This window comes from Carcharodon carcharias, chromosome 25 (genome assembly GCF_017639515.1).
Source record: "Carcharodon carcharias isolate sCarCar2 chromosome 25, sCarCar2.pri, whole genome shotgun sequence".
In the NCBI taxonomy this organism is placed as follows: Eukaryota; Metazoa; Chordata; class Chondrichthyes; order Lamniformes; family Lamnidae; genus Carcharodon; species Carcharodon carcharias.
Genome location: NC_054491.1, coordinates 21,637,921 through 21,657,288, shown reverse-complemented (window position 1 = coordinate 21,657,288; position 19,368 = coordinate 21,637,921). Strand labels below are relative to the sequence as shown.

The 19,368-nt window shown below is 40.0% G+C and overlaps 1 protein-coding gene across 1 annotated transcript in view; it reads right to left on the bottom strand.

Annotated features, from left to right (window-relative positions):
- Nucleotides 1-19,368, bottom strand: part of sorl1 (sortilin-related receptor, L(DLR class) A repeats containing) — a 291,127-nt gene that overhangs the window by 121,720 nt on the left and 150,039 nt on the right. The window contains exons 7-8 of the mRNA XM_041174224.1: nt 9,456-9,557; nt 8,639-8,808 (exon numbers count right to left, since the gene is read on the bottom strand). Of these exons, the coding sequence (XP_041030158.1) occupies nt 8,639-8,808; nt 9,456-9,557 (272 nt within the window). The remainder of the gene's footprint in view (nt 1-8,638; nt 8,809-9,455; nt 9,558-19,368) is intronic.

Below are 19,368 nucleotides of genomic sequence, written 5' to 3'. Positions count from 1 at the left end.
GAACACCTGCGGTCTGTCCGCAAGAATGACCCAAACCTCCCTGTCGCTTGCCATTTTAACACTCCACCCTGCTCTCTTGCCCACATGTCTGTCCTTGGCTTGCTGCATTGTTCCAGTGAAGCCCAACGCAAACTGGAGGAACAACACCTCATCTTCCGACTAGACACTTTACAGCCTTCCGGACTGAATATTGAATTCAACAACTTTAGGTCTTGAGCTCCCTCCTCCATCCACAGCCCCTTTCTGTTTCCCCCTTCCTTTTGTTTTTTTCCAATAAATTATATAGATTTTTCTTTGCCCACCTATTTCCATTATTTTTAAATCTTTTATGCTCTCCCCACCCCCACTAGAGCTATACCTTGAGTGCCCTACCATCCATTCTTAATTAGCACATTCGTTTAGATAATATCACCAACTTTAACACCTATGTGTTCTTTTGTTCTATTGTTGGTGACATCTTTTGAGGATCTGCTTCTATCACTGCTTGTTTGTCCTTACAACCACACCAACCCCCTCCACTTCTCTCTCTCTCCGCACCCCCCCCCCCCCCACATACCTTAAACCAGCTTATATTTCAACTCTTTCTTGGACTCGATCTCAAGTTCTGTCGAAGGGTCATGAGGACTCGAAACGTCAACTCTTTTCTTCTCCGCCGATGCTGCCAGACCTGCTGAGTTTTTCCAGGTAATTCTGTTTTTGTTCCAGATTTCATGTGCCTATTACCCCTGTCCTTGCTGACCCACATTGGCTTCCAGGCCCACAACACCTCAAATTTAAAATGATCAATGCCCTTTATTATCTCACCCCCTCTATCTTTAACTTCTTTCAGCCCTATAACCCTTCCTGAACATTATTTCTTGGACTCTGGCCTTTTGTACATCCCCTCTCAGCTTGTCTCCCCCTAAACACTGCCTTCTCTCCATTTCTCTCTCCTTGAAACAAAACTACTTTGGTGCAGTGTCCATTTTTGTCTGATGACACTTCTGAAGTGCCTTGGGGACATTTTTCTACATTAAAGACACTATATAAATATAAGTTGCTGTTGCTGGGTCTTTCTGGATGAATAAATGAAAGAAAGTAAAGATCTTGTGAAAAAACTCAGATGAAGACAAATCTTCAGCACATCTAATCCCTTGTCCCCAATACACAGTCTTAATATCTACCTTTACAATATCAGGTAGATATTTGATGCTCAGTTTAGCATCTCTGTTGACATATGAAAAAAGCTGCTTAGTTTTGTTTTCCCTCTTAAGACATGTAAATGCAAAACAGTTATCCCATTGAATGCCATTGGTCCACTGCAATAATAGAATAATAATAAACATTTTCAATAAAACTGGCAGAGACCATCTTGAAAGGACACATCGACACCACTCCAGGTTTCAATTGTGTGCCTGGAGGAAAATAAATCTCTTTCCAATTTTAATCTGTTCAAGTATCCACAACAAACAGACTGGTAAAGCAGCTGATGTCAACAGTGTTGCATTAAAACCTCCTTTTCTTTAGGATACATAAACTATGGAACAAGAGTAAGAGCACATTTTAACATGGTCTACTTCGAACAAAGTGGGCGGTTTAACTTGGGCACACAAAAGGGGACTTTGTTTAACTAACTGGCACGATTACATCTTGCAGTAATTCACAGTTCTATATCACAATGACTATTCCCCTGCTGCTTCACACACCATAGCTGTGCTACATCAATAAAACAGATTTTACTTCCTGAGATTTTAAAAATCCCATGGCTGGGGAACAGGAGTGTGGTGCACAAACATCTAAAAGTGAACAGACATAACTGTGGGCTATTTGACAATGTTTGTTGACTTTAGCAATTCTGAACCTATCAATAAAACATACATCTTTACCATTTGCTCAGTTGGTGCCTCACTACTAAAACAGATCAGTCAAAGGTCTTCAGGGACCTGTAGTATACTTAGTTGCAGCAAGTACATCAGAATCCAAATGAACTCAAAAGCCAGCTTGTCAAAAAAATGTTATGCTTGGATATGGAACAAGATCAAGACTACATTTTAATATGGTCTACTTAAAGCTTTTAACTTTGGTAGACAAAGGGAACTTTAGTGAGGAAAATAAAGGAAACCACATGCTCCTTAGAAAATAAAAGTCTAAATGGGGTGCAAAGGGCTCTGAGAGTACAGACACATACTAAAACTAGAGATGGGCTAACAAAGGTAATTTTAAAAAACAAAGCACTGGAGCTCATTTCTACAGGAATAGAATTACAAAGCAAAGAAAATTAAATTTGTGGAAAAACTCAGCAGGTCTGACAGCATCTGCAGAGAGGAACACAGTTAATGTTTCGAGTCCGAATGACTCTTCATCAGAACTAAGGAAAAATAGAAAAGAGATGAAATATAAGCCGGTGTAAGGGGGTGGGACATGTAGAGCTGGATAGAGGGCCAGTGATAGGTGGAGATAACCAAAAGATGTCATAGACAAAAGGACAAAGAGGTGTTGACGGTGGTGATATTAGCTAAGAAATGTGCTAATGGTGACATTAAGGGTGGAAAGCAGGACAAGCAAGGGACAGATAGCCCTAATTGGGGTGGGGGGGGGGGGGGAAATCAAAATAGGCTAAAAGGTAGAAATAAAACAGTGGATGGAAATACATTTAAAAATAATGAAAATATGTGGGGAAAAGAAAAATATATATGAATTATTGGAAAAAGGGGGATCAGAAAGGGGCTGTCGCTTGCCATTTCAACACACCACCCTGCTCTCATGTCCACGTCAGTCCTTGGCTTGCTGCAATGCTCCAGTGAAGCTCAACGCAAACTGGAGAAACAGCACCTCATCTTCCAACTAGGTACTTTACAGCCTTCCAGACTGAATATTGAATTCAACAACTTTAGATCATGAACTCTCTCCTCCTTCCCCACCCCCTTTCCAATCCCCTTTTTTCCAATAATTTATATATATTTTTCTTTTCCCACATATTTCCATTATTTTTAAATGTATTTCCATCCATTGTTTTATCTCTACCTTTTAGCTTATTTCAATTCCTCCCCCCCCCCCCCAACTAGCGCTATCTGTTCCTTGCTTGTTCTGCTTTCCACCCTTAATGTCCCCGTTAGCATATTTCTTAGCTAACATCACCACCGTCAACACCTTTGTCCTTTTGTCTATGACATCATTTGGCAATCTCCACCTATCACTGGCCCTCTATCCAGCTCTACCTGTCCCACCCCCCTTAAACCAGCTTATATTTCACCTCTTAACTATTTTTCCCTTAGTTCTGATGAAGAGTTATTCGGACTCGAAACGTTAACTGGTTTCTCTCTGCAGGTGCTGTCAGACCTGCTGAGATTTTCCAGGTATTTTTGTTTTTGTTCTAGATTTCCAGCATCCACAGTATTTTGCTTTTATATTAAATTTGTATAGGACTTTGGTTGGACTACACAATACTTTGCACAGTTCTGGACTCAATATTGTAAAGAACAGGAAAAGGGCACTGGAGAAGGTGCAAATAAGATTTATAAGGATGATGCCAGAACAGAATGTATAACCATCAGGAAAGACTGAACAAACAAGGTGTTTTCCACTAGAAAAGAGAAGCCCAAGGGGTGACCAAATAAAGGTCTTTTAAAGGCAAGTCATTGAAAGCTAACATGCAGGCATAGCAAGCAAGACAAATGGTAGGTTAGCCTTCATTATAGAGGATTTGAGTATGGAGCAAAGATATCTAACTGCAGTTATATAGGTAAATGTGAAACAAAATCTCAGCAGGTCTGACTGCATCTGTGGAGAGAAAAACAGAGTTAACATTTCGAGTCCGTCTGACTCTTCTTTAGAACTAAAGAGAAGTAAAAATGTGGCGAAATATATACTGTTTAAGGGGGTGGGACAGGTGAAGCTGGATAGAAGGCCAGCGATAGGTGAAGGCAAAGGAGAGATCGCAAAAGATGTCATAAAAAGGTCGAAGGGGTGTTGATGATGGTGATATTGGAATATTGCAACAGGCCAAGGACGGACATGTGGACACGAGAGCAGGGTGATGTGTTGAAATGGCAAGCGACAGGAAGGTCTGGGTCAAGCTTGCAGACAGACTGCAGTTATATAGGGCCTTGGTGCGACTACAATTGGAGTGCGGTGTGCAGTTTTGGTCTCTTTACCTAAGGAAAGATGTACTTGCCATAGAAGGAGTGCAACTAAGGTTCACTAAATTAATTCCTGGGATGGAGGGATTGTCCCATGAGGAATGAATAAATAGACTGGGCTTTATTATCTGGAGTTTAGAAGAATGAGGGCTCGACTGTGTAGATGAAGGAAGGAAAGAGGTTTCTTTGGCTGGGGGTCTAGAACCAGACCACATAGGTCTGAGATGGGGAACAATTTCTTCATTCGGAAGGTGGTGAATCTTTGACTTCTCTGCCCGAGGGCTGTGGAGGTTCAGTCATTGAGTATGTTCAAGACTGAGATCGATAGATTTCTACATATTAAAACATCAAAGGATACAGGGATAGTGTGAGAAAATGGTGTTTTAGGTAGAAGATCAGCCATGATCTCACTGATTAACGGAGCAGACTCAAAGGGCTGAATGGCCTACTCCTGCTCCTATTTCTTATGATTATAAAAAGGTAGAAGAGAGCTTTATATGTGTGAGGGAGAAACCAAATCTCAGGGCCATAAATATAAGACAGTTGCTGATAAATCCAATAGGGACTAAGGAGAAACTAGTTTACCTAGAGAGTAGTTTAATATTTGAAACTCGCTACCAAAAAAAGTTGAGATGAATAGCATAAATGCATTTAAGGGGGAAGCTAGATAAGTACCAAGGGAGGAAGGAATAAAAGGATATGCTGATGGGGTGAGAAGAGGGGTGGAAGAAGGTTCATGTGGAGCATAAACACTAGCATGGACTAGATGGATTGAACAGACTGTTTATGCTGTGCTATCTAAGTAACCATACACAGATCTCCAGCTTCAACAAGCTATCTCAGCCACTACAGTAGCCTGGGAACTATAATTGTCCTCACTGCTCCTAGGTTGGGGGAAAAGGGAAAATAAAGACCAAAGTTCCTGATCATTATCCAGAAGCCCCTATTGTAAATGTGCTTGCATAGGAGGTGGGATGAGGACAGGAGTGGTACACTCTATTATAGAGTAGCATGTCAGTATTCATCAAAGGGCCACAAATGTGGACCACCTTGTCAAGAATCAGAGCAGTGATCATTTGTGGAACCATGTGTAGAAGCTAACACATGCTGAAGTAGTAAACAGAACAAAACAAATGGAAATGGAAAACTGTCAACCATAAATTTAAACTGATATTTTCCTTTATCAGGAACCTGGATGCAGGGAGGATGTTTCCCCTGGTTGGGGAGTCTAGAACCAGGGGAAACAGTCTCAGGATGCGGGGTAGGCCATTTAAGACTGAGATGAGGAAAAATTTCTTCACTCAGAGGGTGGTCAACTTGTAGAATTCTCTCCCACAAAATGCTGTGGAGGCCATGTCACTGAATACATTCAGGAAAGAAATTGATACATTTTTGGATATTAGGGACATCAAGGGGTATTGAGAGAAAGCAGGAATATGGCATGGAGATAGAGGATCAGCCATGATCACGTTGAATTGCGGAGCAGGCTCAAAGGGCTGAATGACCTACTCCTGCTCCTACTTTCTACGTTTCTCTGTTATCAGAACCTTCCAATTCCACAATAACCTAAAAAAATACAAAATTCTCTTCAAGACCATATCTCAGCAAATAGAGTGGAAAATAGTCAGTGTCAATTGCTAATTAACTATCAATCAGTACAGGATCCAATACAGAACACATAACAATATAATCTTGCTTTACTACATTTATGTACATTATCTTTCTAACAAACTCCTGCAGTGTACCAGAACACTGCATTCAAGTTGCATTCTAAATATTACCATTACTTATTTCTCTTGCACTAGGCTGGCACCCCTAACTGAAGAATTCCCTACAATTCTGGTTTCTTGCACCTCCCCAATCATAATTGCTCCAACATTGGTGGCTATACCTTCAGTTGGCTAGATCCAAGCTCTGGAATTCCCTCCTTATTTCAGCATTCTCCTACGAGACACTTCCCAAAACCTACCTCTGATTAATTTCTCCTTATATGGCTCGGTGTCGTACTTTGTTTTAGAACCTTCCTGCGATGCATCTAGGGCCATTTCATTATATTCAAAGTGCTTTATAAGTTTGTTGTTGTTGTTGTTCAGGTCTCAAACTAGCTGCCAGTTGTCATGAGAACATTTACTAGCTTCTTGATCCTTTTCTCTTCCTCATGGAAGTGCTCATATCCACTGCCTTTTTCTTTCAGGTTATTTGGTAAGGCCAGTTAGCTCACTAGACTGTCAAATCATTCTGTACTTGGTTAGTTCATAGCCCTGTCACAACCAATTTTCTTCATTAAAGCAAGGTTTAAACTCTGAATTATAGGAGGAGATGCAGTCAAAAATCTGCAAGTTTACAACATAAATTCCATGAAAGTCAAAAGGATGAAATTAAATGTGTATTGGTGTCCAAATGTGTAATTGTCAGAAATTCCTTTGTCTACTATTTTAACCAAGGCTTCAACTTATTTGCTTTACATTGGTTAGAACTCCTTCAATATTGCACAGCAAGCAGCTTCACCCAAACGTCCGAAGCTGGAATCTAGAGGTCAAAAAACAAAATGCACAATCTGAACTGGGCTAATCTATACCATTTTACCAAATGTGTGTGTGTTTAAATTCAAGTCACTCAATCAGCTACAAAAGTTAACATTTTAGAATAAATATCAGTCAAACTTAAGGGAAATGCATTGCTTTTCGCAACCTCAGAACATCCTAAAATTGGCTTCAAATCCAATAAAATACGTTTGAAGTGCAGTTAAACACATCAGCCAATTAGCACACAGCAGTCCACAAAAGAAATTAATGACCAGATAATCTGTTTTACTGATGATACAGGCGTACGTGTTGGCTCAGCAACCAGGAGTACTCCTCTTCTTTAGATTATGCTATGAGATTTTGTTTTTCAACTAGGGGGATTATAGGTCCTCAGATTAAGTCCTCATCCAAAAGATTGCATCTCCGACAGTACAGTACTGATGTGACAGCCTAAATTATCTTAAGTCTATGGAATGGGGCTTCAATGTCAGACAGACAGTCTAGAACAGGCTTGTTCAACCTTTGAGCGTTGGGCCGGGACGGGGGGGGGGCACATTCCAATTTTTCCTCACAATTAGGAGTGGGGCTGAGGAGCAAATTTCAGTAAGATCAGGTTTGGAACAACATTAAACTTGAATTTTTTTTTTAAAAAGTTGACGTATGAAAAGAACAAAAGCACAAAAAAAGTCACAACAATAAATTGATAATGAAAAAAATGAGTAATAAATAAAGATATCTGGTGTAAAATCCACCTTAAACCAGTTGCAGTATCAATATATTCCTACTAATGAAGGAACATTCCTCAGAATTTGGGTTTCAATCCTAATGTAATGTCACACAGATAGACAATTATGTTGGCAGCCTCTAATGGAACTATTATACAAACCATAATCAACATTTGCTAAACCACTCTTTTAAGTGCAAGAGGCACCACACTCCTATTGTAATATTATCAATTTTGCATTGAATTATTTTGCCTTGAAAGTACGCTGTTCAAATAATATTAAAATGTGAATTTCTTTTTGCTATTTTAACAAACTTAACTCACTAAAATATAGGTCAGTCCCTCAGTTAAAATAGCACAACAAAACTATAAACATGTGTCTGTTAATATTTCTGCAACTATATTTTCAATTATGCATGTCACATGTTTAGCTGTTGACAACTCTAGCTATATGCATGGTCCATAATAATGGCCAATTATTATAGTACAAAGCTTCACAAACTATGGGTTGTGACCCCTCTGGGGTCGCGGGATGAAATTTTGGGGTCGCAAGCTCCAAGTCAGCAACGATTGCTACTGCTGTAAAACAAAAAAACCTACCTTTGCGCGGGCTTAAAAAAGAACTCTGCAGTTTAAACACTTCATACCATGCTTAACCTCATCACTCCCAACCCAACTCAGCAGCTGAAGCCCCAAACCCACTCAACAATTCTTTTATCCCTCAAATTTTCACTCTGGGGTCAATTGAAGACTGGGGCATTAAAATGGGGTCACACCGAGAAAGTTTGGGAAGCGCTGCTATAGTAAATAAAAGATGATAATTGCTGGAAAGTATACAGCAGGGCAACTGTGGATACGCTGCAAGATTAACTGAAGATTTTGAGATGATAGGGGATAGGATGGCGTAAGGAGTAGGAATACTCTGGATAATAATCATGTACAATCTCCTATCAAAAGCACAGGAAGAGAGTCTGGGAAGTCTGAACACAGGTCTTTGTTTGTGGGCACAAGTCCACAACATGAAGTTGCTTGCAGGCTGGCATGGATCAGACAAATAGGAACTCTAAGAAATGTAACATTACATTACATGTTAGAAGATGTCTTGCTCGGGCAGAACAAAGGAAGCTTTACTTTTTGTCTAACTTGTGCTGGTCTGTCAGATCCTTCAGTGCGCAATAACCCATCAAGCAATTATAATCTCTTTCAATGAAAATGAGTATGTAATAAATGTTTTGGTTTCTTCCTTTCAAGCACAAGGTTCATGTACCTACCTCACCAGAGTTGTACTTCCTGCACCGCCTGGACTGTAATACAGTACATTTTGCAAAGAAAGGGAAAATTTCAGGCCCTCTGCTTCAGAGATATAGAGGTTGGTCACATTATTGTTGACATTGACACAGACAAACACCTGGTCTTCAGATGCATCAGCCACGTAATACTCCTGAAGAATGTGCAAAAGAAAAGTCACATCAAATATTTTCACAAACCAACTTAAAACAGAGGCAATATTAATAATTTGCAATTTATACTGCGTTAACCCATTATAGAAACACTTCCTTATTCATTCTCAGGAATAATCAACAGCAGGTTATGGAAGTGGGAACAAATTGAGAAGAGGAGCAGAGAAGGAAAGCCAGCACTTACATATTGATGAATACAGGTAGAGATGTGTGAATGGGGGAGGGGGAAAGATTTGAAGAAAAGTGGAAATACAACTCAAATGTAACTTCACTACTTTACACAAACAATCCTACTGTTACACACCCTTATTTCATCATTTTAATAAATTCTGTTAAACATTTTTTGGCTAATGGCTCAATTATCTAACATTTTACTGCACTTCCGAATCACATCAGGTAGACTGCACTGAATGCAAAATAAAATAACTACCCAGTAACACAGGACATTGGTGGACTAACATGTGTCAGAGTCAACCGACCGAGTTGCCCATAGCCAGGCACCTAACTTTATGTTTGGCAACGTCTTGCGTTTTCAGGCAATTGGGTTTCTCCAGTCTAAGTCAGGCTTCAGCAAAGGAAGCACATTAAAGGGTCTAGACTTCTGATGTTCATATTTTTGCACACTCACCGTTATACGATATCTTGTGAGGAAATGCGCTCGTCTCATGGGTTTCCGATTATATGAGACCCACAACTGTACTGTTGTCGGGTCAATGCTCCCTAGAAGATGCTACAAAGAGAGAAATAAGTTGAGTTTCAACAGTCATTTTCCCCTTTAAAAGGTTAACTATATGTAGTTAAATTTCCTTGCTGTACGATTTAGTTTTCATTTCTAAGCACAAAATGCTGGAAGTCTCCTGGAAAATCCAATCTCTCATACCTGTATTGAAATTGGCCATGTAATGCCACTTGATAAAAGGAGTATCCAAGATGTTTGGCTTCATGAGCTATTTAAGTATATATTAACAGAATCTCAGGGGATACGTGAATGCTTCAATCCCATTAATTGCTTACATTTCAAGTAACCAAAACTTACATTATTGGCATTCTGATTCAGCATTGTAGCAAATTTCTACATCCACAATTTCAAACAGGAAAAACCAGCAAACTAGTAAGCACAAATAGGACAAAGTTGCCTGGGCTTTGTGGGCTGAATTGCTAGTGATGGGGGCCTCCTGTGGCCCACAATCTGCAGCTTTGACACTCTGCAGATGTATTGGGGGTGGATTCAGATTTGTAAGCAGCCTGCCCCAAAGTTTCTCTTCCTTTTATGTTGCACTGCTCACTGGGGAAAGAAATGCACCGCATTTCAGAGGGGGACAAATTTGGAAAAAGGATCTAGAGGACTCCATAAATCTGGAAGTGTGGTGAGCTGACACTCAACTTGGTTTTTAAAATCTTATGGATGGTAGGAAGAGAAAAATAAGGTACAGTATCATGACTTTGAGTTCTCATAATATTGTTAACTTTAGTAAACCAGCTGCAGTTTTATGAAGTTGAAAATGCTACAATTAGACATCGATGCGATGACACTGTATTAAGTTCTTTAGCAAAGCTGAAGTGCCTTGCATTATCCTTTACCAAACTATTTTACCTTATAGCAGATAAAGAGTGGCAAGAATCAACAGCAGACATGCAACATTGTCAATACGCAATCTGTAGATTGAGCAGCAGGACTATTTTTTTTAAAACAAAACAATATCCCAATTGAAATTAATTGCACAACTAAAACACCAGGTGGCACTCTAATGACACAAACTACTGTACATGAAGCAATCCAGTGCCTTGCACTGACTTCATTTCCCAGTAAAGCTCATTTTTGTTACCATAACAAAGCTTATGAAATTTCAGACCGGTATTAGTGTTTCTTGCCACTTCCTTCCTACTGAACAAAAAAAAAAGATAAGCTGCTTTGAAGCACGAATCTGCTTTGAGACAAAAAGAATTTTGCAACCCAATCATATGGTCAACAACTAGTTTGATCTGAAACAGAGTAGATTTGACCAGCTCAGTTTTGGCACTGGATCAGCTGGCCCAATTCTAGTTAATCAATTTTCCTCACTAAAATCCAGAGGGCCATCCACACTAGTGCTATAAATTTCATCTGGATTCCATAATTTACAGCCACTCTTCAATTAAAACCCACAAATTACCACGGGCAGGCAGTTAAAGTTCCCATCTGGTTTGTGTCATTCAAACCCAGTGGTGGTTTTGGAATGAGGCAAGTGCAAAGCAGGAGACTGGACCTTCCACTTACAGCCTGCCCCAAAACAGGATTGGCAATTTTATAAATCATAATCTGGGTATGTTAATATCTTTCCATAGTGCCATCCTTTTGTGCACAATATGAAGTTGCATAATATCTATGTTACTTCCAAATCAAGGATTTAAACATTTCACAGAAGTTCAATGTTTCAACACAGAACCCAGGAGTAATAATATCTGTAAATAAAATTGTTCCTGAGTAAATGTGGCTGGAGGCAGATGTAAAAGTATCTAAAGTTTGCTGCAGGCAAAAGGGACATGTTCAGACGTTGTGCCTTTTTTGAATTAAACAAAAAAAGCATGAGGATAATCGTTCCCTCGTGCATTCTTCATGGCAATGCCTCAACCAGAGTCGACTTGCCAACCAATCAGTGCCCTTTTCTCATGCAGTGTAAATTGTTGTTCCCTTTGTAATTTGACATTCTTGTATCTGTCCTGATGAGTACAAGCTGAAAAGCTTTGACAGCATGTCTCTTTCAGCAGTACTCATGTTTTGTACTACCAAGTGACTATTTATCTAAAGTTTCCTTGTTACATTCCAAACGTAAGTTATTAGAAGCATCAGCCTTGGCTCAGTGGTACCTCAAAGTAAGAAGGCTGCAGTTCACTCCAGGGACGCAAGCATATTTGAAAAATTACCTCAATGACCATAAAGCACCTTGGGACATCACAGGCCACAAAAGGTACAAAAATCAATGCCAGTTTGCTCTTCCTTTGATTAAAACAAGTGAGAAAGTCTTAGGTTGATATCCAGGTTAATCATAACAATTGATGCCAAGAGGATGATAGCTTCCCAGAGTGAACACAGTGGTGAGGAGATATTTTATTAGCATACCAACATTCAATGTTTAGAGACAGATAGATAAAGCATGCTATGTTAGATAGGATCATAAAAATTTTAGCAAAAAAGGCAGCCACTCAGCTATGATCACACCAAATCTAACACTACACTGGAAGCAATGAATAAAATTTCAGTTTTGTAGGCTCATACAAAATTCAGCACAGATGGGGAAAAATATAAAATTCTTCATCCCTTGGGGAAAAAAAAAGTAATCTTTGTCCACTTACTTGGCTCTCAATTCCAGCAGTAAATTATAAACTGTAAATTGCTAAGTGCAGCTAGCAGTGTTTTAACCTTCACCAGCTATTTTGAGTGCATTGTGAGTTATGCATTTTGAAAAGCTTGTTTACATAGAATGAACTGAAATCAACTAGAGTTTATAGCTGTTTATCAAATCCTGTGTGCAAGAGAAAAAAACCAACTTTATTTTAATTAAACGAGCCTCTAGTGCGCCCCGGAATTCCTCCTCTGACAGGGTCATGCATACTATTGGTGTAAGTAAATAATTCTACGTTATATGAAAAATGCAAATTTAACTGCTCCACATAAACAGGGGGTGAAATGGGAAAAATATTTTAGGAAAACACACAAGGGTAGCTTTCTCCTTGAATCCACCTTATGTCTTATTTGTTGGATATCAAAATACAAAGAACAGTTTTGAGTAAACAGAAACCCATGACTTGAACAGCGTCTTATATAGTACCAAACAGTGCAGCTAAAGCGTTGCTAGGAAGCTGTTTAATGATAGCTCGCTATGTGAAGATATTAACTGTCAGCCCTTTTATTCGGACACTATTGTAAGAAAATTTAACATGCATTCAGCATTAAGTGTCCAAGATCTATTCCCTCCACCACCTCATGCACTTAAAAACAATGAAAAATCCCATACAAAATGGTAGGAAACTGAACCAGTGTTTATAGTATTCCCAAGATTAAATCCAAAATAATTTAATCAGCATAAAAGAAAATTAACATCCTTTTATGCTGCTACAAAATGGCTTAAAAACTCTTGTTTCTATCTTTCTTCAGATAGATGAAAGTCTATTCGGATGAAAGGTCATCGACCTGAAATGAACTGTTTTTCCCCACGGATGCTACCTGACAGTTTTTCCGGCTTTCTTTGTTCTTATTTTTCTTTTGTGCTGCTCCTTGAAAGGAAGCTTCATGATGGCTGCAGTCCTTACTAATTATGGAGGAATATCCTCCAAAAAAATGCAAGATATGAAGTGAAAGCAGCAAAAGAATCTCAGAAGCATTACAGCTCAGGAGGCCATCTGGACCAGTGTGTCTGTACTGGCTCTCCAAATGAGAAATTCAGCTACTGCCATTCCGGCGCCTTCCCCCTGTAACCCTGCACATTCATCCTTTCCAGATCACAGTCCAATTCCTTTTTGAATGCCTTGATTGAACTAGCCTCCACCAACTCTCGGGCAGTATACACCAGAACCCAACCACTCGCTGCGTGAAAAAGTTTTTACTCATTTGACTTTTGTTTCTTTAAATCTGTGCCCTTGTTCGAGTGGAACAGTTTCTCCCTACCTACTCTGTCCATACCTTTCATGATTTCGGATGCCTCTATCAAATCTCCTCTCGAAGGAAATCTCTTCTCCAAGGGAAAAGAGTCTCAACTTTGCCAATCCATCTTCATAACTGAAATTCCTCATCCTTGGAACTATTCTCTTGAATCTTTTCTGCACTCTCCAATACTTTCACATCTTTCCTAAAGTAGGATGCCCAAAACTGGACACAGCTGAGGCCAAACTAGTGTCTTATGCAAGTTCAACATAACCTCCTTGTTCTTGTTCTCCATGCCCCTATTAATAAAGCCTAGGATACAGTGTGCTTTAATAATCACGCACTCAACTTGTACTTCTACCTGCCACCTTCAATCACTTATACACCGAGGTCCATCTGCTCCTGCACCCACTTCAGAGTTGTATCCTTTATTTTATACTGTCGCTCCATGTTCTTCCCACTTCACATTTCTCCACATTGAACTTCATATGCCACTTGTCTACCCGCTACACCAACTTGTCAGTATCCTTTTGAAGTGCTACACTATCTGCCTCAGTCCACAATGCTTCAGAGTTCTGTATCATTTGCAAATTTTGCAATTGTGCTCTATACACAAAGGTCTAAGGTCATTAACACTTACTTATCAGGAAGAGCAAGAATCCCAAAACTTATCCCTGGGGAGCTCCACTACAAACCTTCCTCCAGCCTGAAAAACATCCATTAACTGCTACTCTCCATTTCCTGTCACTTAGCCAATTCTGTATCCATGCTGCTATGGTGCCTTTTATTTCATGAGATCTAACTTTGCTTACAAGTCTGTTGTGTGCTACTGTATCAAATGCCTATTGGAAGTCCACATACACCACATCAACAGCACACCCTCATCGACCTTCTTCTATGTTACCACTTCAAAAAAAAACCTCCAGCAAGTTCATTGAACATTATTTTCCCTCAAAACCATGCTGGCTTTCCTTAATCAGCATTTATCCTTCTGACTTTTAATTTTGTCCTGAAAAGGTTTCTCTCCAATGTGAAAAATTCTGAAAAGAAAACACTACCAAATATGTCACACCCTACACTATGATAATTTAGGCATATTTTAATTGCAGTATTTGCTGTCAGCCACTACACCTTACAAGATAGGCTATGGGACACAATAAAGTGAAAGATCAGTACATCAATAAGCTTCATTCTGGCCAAAGAAAACTCAAAATGCTGGTCATTGAAGCACAGCAGCATGCAGTGGAAGGGCTGAAATTTTAAAAAAATCACTGGCAAATGAATACTCTCAACTCTGCTAAGCCATTACGGAACACTAAACAGAAAAAGGAAAGGCAAATTAAGTCTAGAGCTGAAACAGCTATAAAAAGCAAGGGCTGATGGTGTTAGGGATGCTGCAAGAAAATGTCTCCAGTTTCCTTTCCCAGAGCTCTCCACTATCTGCTAAAGATGTTGACTCAATTCTGGCAAATGGTTCCACATATACTCGAGCCCCATCCTTTACAGAACAAATAGTGGAAAGCTAATTGAGCCCAATCTGGTCCTCATCCAGCACTCTCAGCTCTTCATCAGGATGATAACTCTGGCTGGTTTTCCCTCCTCGAGGGAGTGGTATTGAAGCAGCTTTAACATCACCCTATCTGAAATCAGCAAATTCGCATTGACCATGAATTGAACCCAAGGATATCTGAATGCACTCAAACATACACTATCATCACCATCTGAACTAACAAAGCTCTACTCATTCACAAGTTTTAATTCAACAGAACAGAATATCAACATGCAACTCAACTGAAAAATGCAAAACACATAACAAAAGATCATAGGTAAGTGGTGACCTGAAAATTCTCCATGGATATAAAATAATCAGAGAAAGACAGGCATTAAATAAAACACTATCTAGGAGCAATGAAATTCTTTCCAGTGTAAATCACCTTTGAAGAATTAACAGCTAAGTATTCACTATTGAAAGCAGAGACCATCCACCATCCCTCAACTTCTGTGCTGGAGTGAAATTCGATCTGATCTGCACCTCAACTCCATCTATCCGGCTTTACTTCATATCCCTTGATAGTCCACCTATCAAAAATCTGTTGATCTCTGTACTGAAAACTTCAATTCACCTTTTAGGGGACAACATTTCAGATTTTTTCATGCAAAGCATAGTGGAAGTGTGTCTATCAATACACTTTTGAATGACCTAGCTCCAAAATTATGGCCCCTTGTTCTGGATTCCCCCAACAAAGGGAATTTTCTCCAAATCTACCTTATCGAATGCCATTATCATTTAAACACCTCAATCAGATCACCCCCACCCTTCAATCTAAATTCAAGTGAGTACAACCAAATTTATACAGCCTGTCCTCATAGTTACCTCTAAGATCTGGTATCATTCTGGTGAGCTTTTCCTCGAGATGCAATGTTCAAAACTGATCACAGTGCTCCAGGTGGGGTCTAAGACTCTGTATAATTAAAGCATCACTTCTTAACCTTTGAAATTCAACATTAAAATTTCATTTTTTGGTTCCTTTTGTAGCCGTGTACTGGCTTTTATTGATTTGTGCACAAGGAAGTCTAAACACCTAACTACTTCACAGCTGAGTCACTCACCATTACAAAAGTATTTCAATTTGTCTTTATCAGATTCAGAGTAGGAGACCTTTCACTTCCCAACATTGGCCTCCAGCTGATATACTTTTGCACACAGTCAGTCCGTCCACATACCTTTGTAAGTTCAAATTCCCACAGAATTTTAATGGCACAGAAGGAAGCCATTCAGCCCATCGTGTCTGCACCAGCTCTCCAAATGAGCATTATGACTTAGTGCCATTGCCCTGCCTTTTCCCCATACCCCTGCACATTATTTCCATTCAAATAATCATATAATGCCCTCTTGAATGCGTCGATTGAACCTGCCTCCACCACATGAACCTGCCTCCACCACACTTCCAGGCAGTGCATTCCAGACCCAAACCACTCATGTGAAAAAGTTTCTCATTTCACATTTGCTTCTTCTACAAATCACTTTAAATCTGTGCCCTCTCGTTCTTGATCTTTTTACGAGTGGGAACAGCTTCTCACTATCTACTCTATCCAGCCCCCTCATGATTTTGAGAACTTCCTTCAAGTCTCCTCTTAGCCTTCTCTCCAAGAAACAGCCCCAACTTCTCCAATCTCTCCTCATAGCTGAAGTTTCTCATCCCCGGCACCATTGTTTGTAAACCTCTTTTGTACTCTCTCCAATTGTTCGCGTCCTTCCTACAATATGGTGCCCAGAACTATACACAATATTCTAGCTGAGGTCTAATGAATGTCTTATATAAATTCAGCATAACCTCCCTGCTCTTGTACTCTATGCCCTTATAGGCCAGGATACAATATGCTTTATTAATTGCTCTCTCCACCTGTCCTGCCACCTTCAATGATCTATGCACATATACACCTGCTTCTGCTTCTGCACCCCCTTCAAAATTCCACCCCTTATTTTATATTGTCTGTCCATGTTCTTCCTACCAAAATGCATCACCTCACACTTCTCTGCACTGAACTTCATCTGCCACCTATCTGCCCACTCCACCATCTTGTCTATGTCCTCTTGAAGTTCCACACCGTCCTCCTCACAGTTGACAAAACTCCCAAGCTTCGTGTCGTTCACAAACTTTAAAATTGTCCCCTGTACACCAAGATCGAGATCATTAATATAAATCAGGAAAAGAAAGGGCCCCATTACCGACCCCCTGGGGAACACCACTACAAACCTTCCTGCAGCCTGAAAAACATCCATTGCTTCCTATTTTTCTGCCAATTTTGTAGCCACATTAGTACTGTCCCTTTTATTCCATGAGCAATAACTTTTCTTACAAGTCAGTTGCGTGAAGTGTCAAATGCCTTTTCAAAGTCCATGTACATCAACCTTTTCTGTCACCTCTTCAAAAAACTCCAGCAAGTTAAACACAATTTCCCCTTTCTTCCTTATCAACTCACATTTTTCCATGTGACTACTGATTCTATCCCAAATAATTGTTTCTAGAACCTTGCCCACCACTGAAGTTAAACTGACTGGTCTGCAATTGCTGGGCTTATCCTTACAACCTTTTCTGAACAAGGGCATAATGTTTGCAATTCTCCAGTCCTCTGGCACCCCCCCCCAGAGTCTGAGTCTAGGGGAGACTGAAAGATTATGGTCAATGCCCATACAGTTTCTGCTCTCACTTCCTTCAATATCCTTGGATGCATCCCATCCAGTGCCAGCGCCTTGTCAACTTTGGTACCGACAGTGTATTCAACACTTCCTCCTTATCAATTTTGAGCCCTTCTAGTGACAGAGTTTCCTCATCTGTCACAATGGCCTGGGTAGCATCTACTTCCTTGGTAAAGATGGATGCAAAGTATTCATTTAATACCTCAGCCATTGCCCTTTCATCCATGTGTAAATTCCCTTTGAGGTCTCTAATCAGCCCCACTCCTTCTACCACCCTTTTACTATTTATTTGCTATAGAAAACTTTGGGATTCCCCTTTTATGTTGGCTGCCAGTCTTTTCTCATAATCCTTCTTCACTTCTCTAATATGCTTTTTCACCTCCCCCTTGAGCCTTCTGTATTCCTCTTGGTTCTCAATTGTATTTTCTACCTGACAACTGTCATAAACACACTTTCTTCTTTATCTTAACTTCAGTCTCCTTTTTCATCCAGGGAGCTCTGGACTTGTTTACCCTACCTTTCCTTCTCGATGGAATATACTTCGAATATGCCCAAACCAATTCTCTTTTGAAGATGGCACATTGTTCAGCTACAGTTTCTCCTGCTAATTTTTCCTTCCGATCTATCTGGTCCAGCTCTGTTCTTGCCCCATTGAAGTCAGTTCTCATCCAGTTATTTATTTTTACTCTGCTTTGGCTATTGTCCTTTTCTGTCATCCTAAAATGTACAATACAATGATCACTGTCCCCTAAATGTTCCCCCACTGACACTTGATCTGCCTATTTCCAAGAACCAGGTCCAACTGTGCATCTTTTCTTGTTGGATTGGACACACACTGTAGAAAATTCTTCTGAACACAATCTAGGAACTTTTGCCCCTCTCCACCATTTATACTACCACTGTCCCAGTCTACATTCAGGTAATTAAAGTCTCCCATTATAACTACTCTATAATTCCTGCATCTCCCTGTAATTTCCCTGCAGAATTGTTCTTCAATGGCCTTCTCACTATTTGGCGGTCTATATACTACACCGAGCAATGTAATTGCACCCTTTTTGTTCCTTAGCTCTAGCCAAATTGATTCTTTGAACCCTCTTTCTACAACACTGCAATGCTCCCTTAACCAATTCCGCCACCCCTCCTCCTTTCCTATCTCTTCTGAGCACCTTGTACCCAGGAATATTTAACACCAACTTCTGCCCTTCCTTGAGTCAGGTCTCTGTTATTGCCACATCATATTTCCACTGGGCAATCTGTGTCTGTAACTCCCCAAGCTTATTTACTATATTCCATGCATTTACAAACATGTATAGTAACCCCAATTTAGATTTTGTTACTTTCTCCCTTACTCCGACTTTACCTATTAACTTACTATTCTCTATATTAGTGCCATCTGTCCCTCCCAGTATTTTGTGCACCCTGGTATTCCTCTCTAATATTTTTTCTTGGTTCCCCGCACCCTTGCTGAGTTAGTTTAAAGCCCTCCCACCAGCACTAGCAAAATGCCCCACAAGGAACTCAATTCCCACTCTGTTCAGGTGCAACTCGTCTGGCTTGTACAGGTGCCATCTCCCCAGAGCCAATCCCAGTGTCCCAGGAATCTAAAGCCCTCCCTCCTACACCATCTTTCCAATTATGCACTCATCTGCCTTATCCTGTTATTTCTGTACTCACTGACACGTGGCACTGGGAGCAATCCGGAGATTACTACATTGGAGA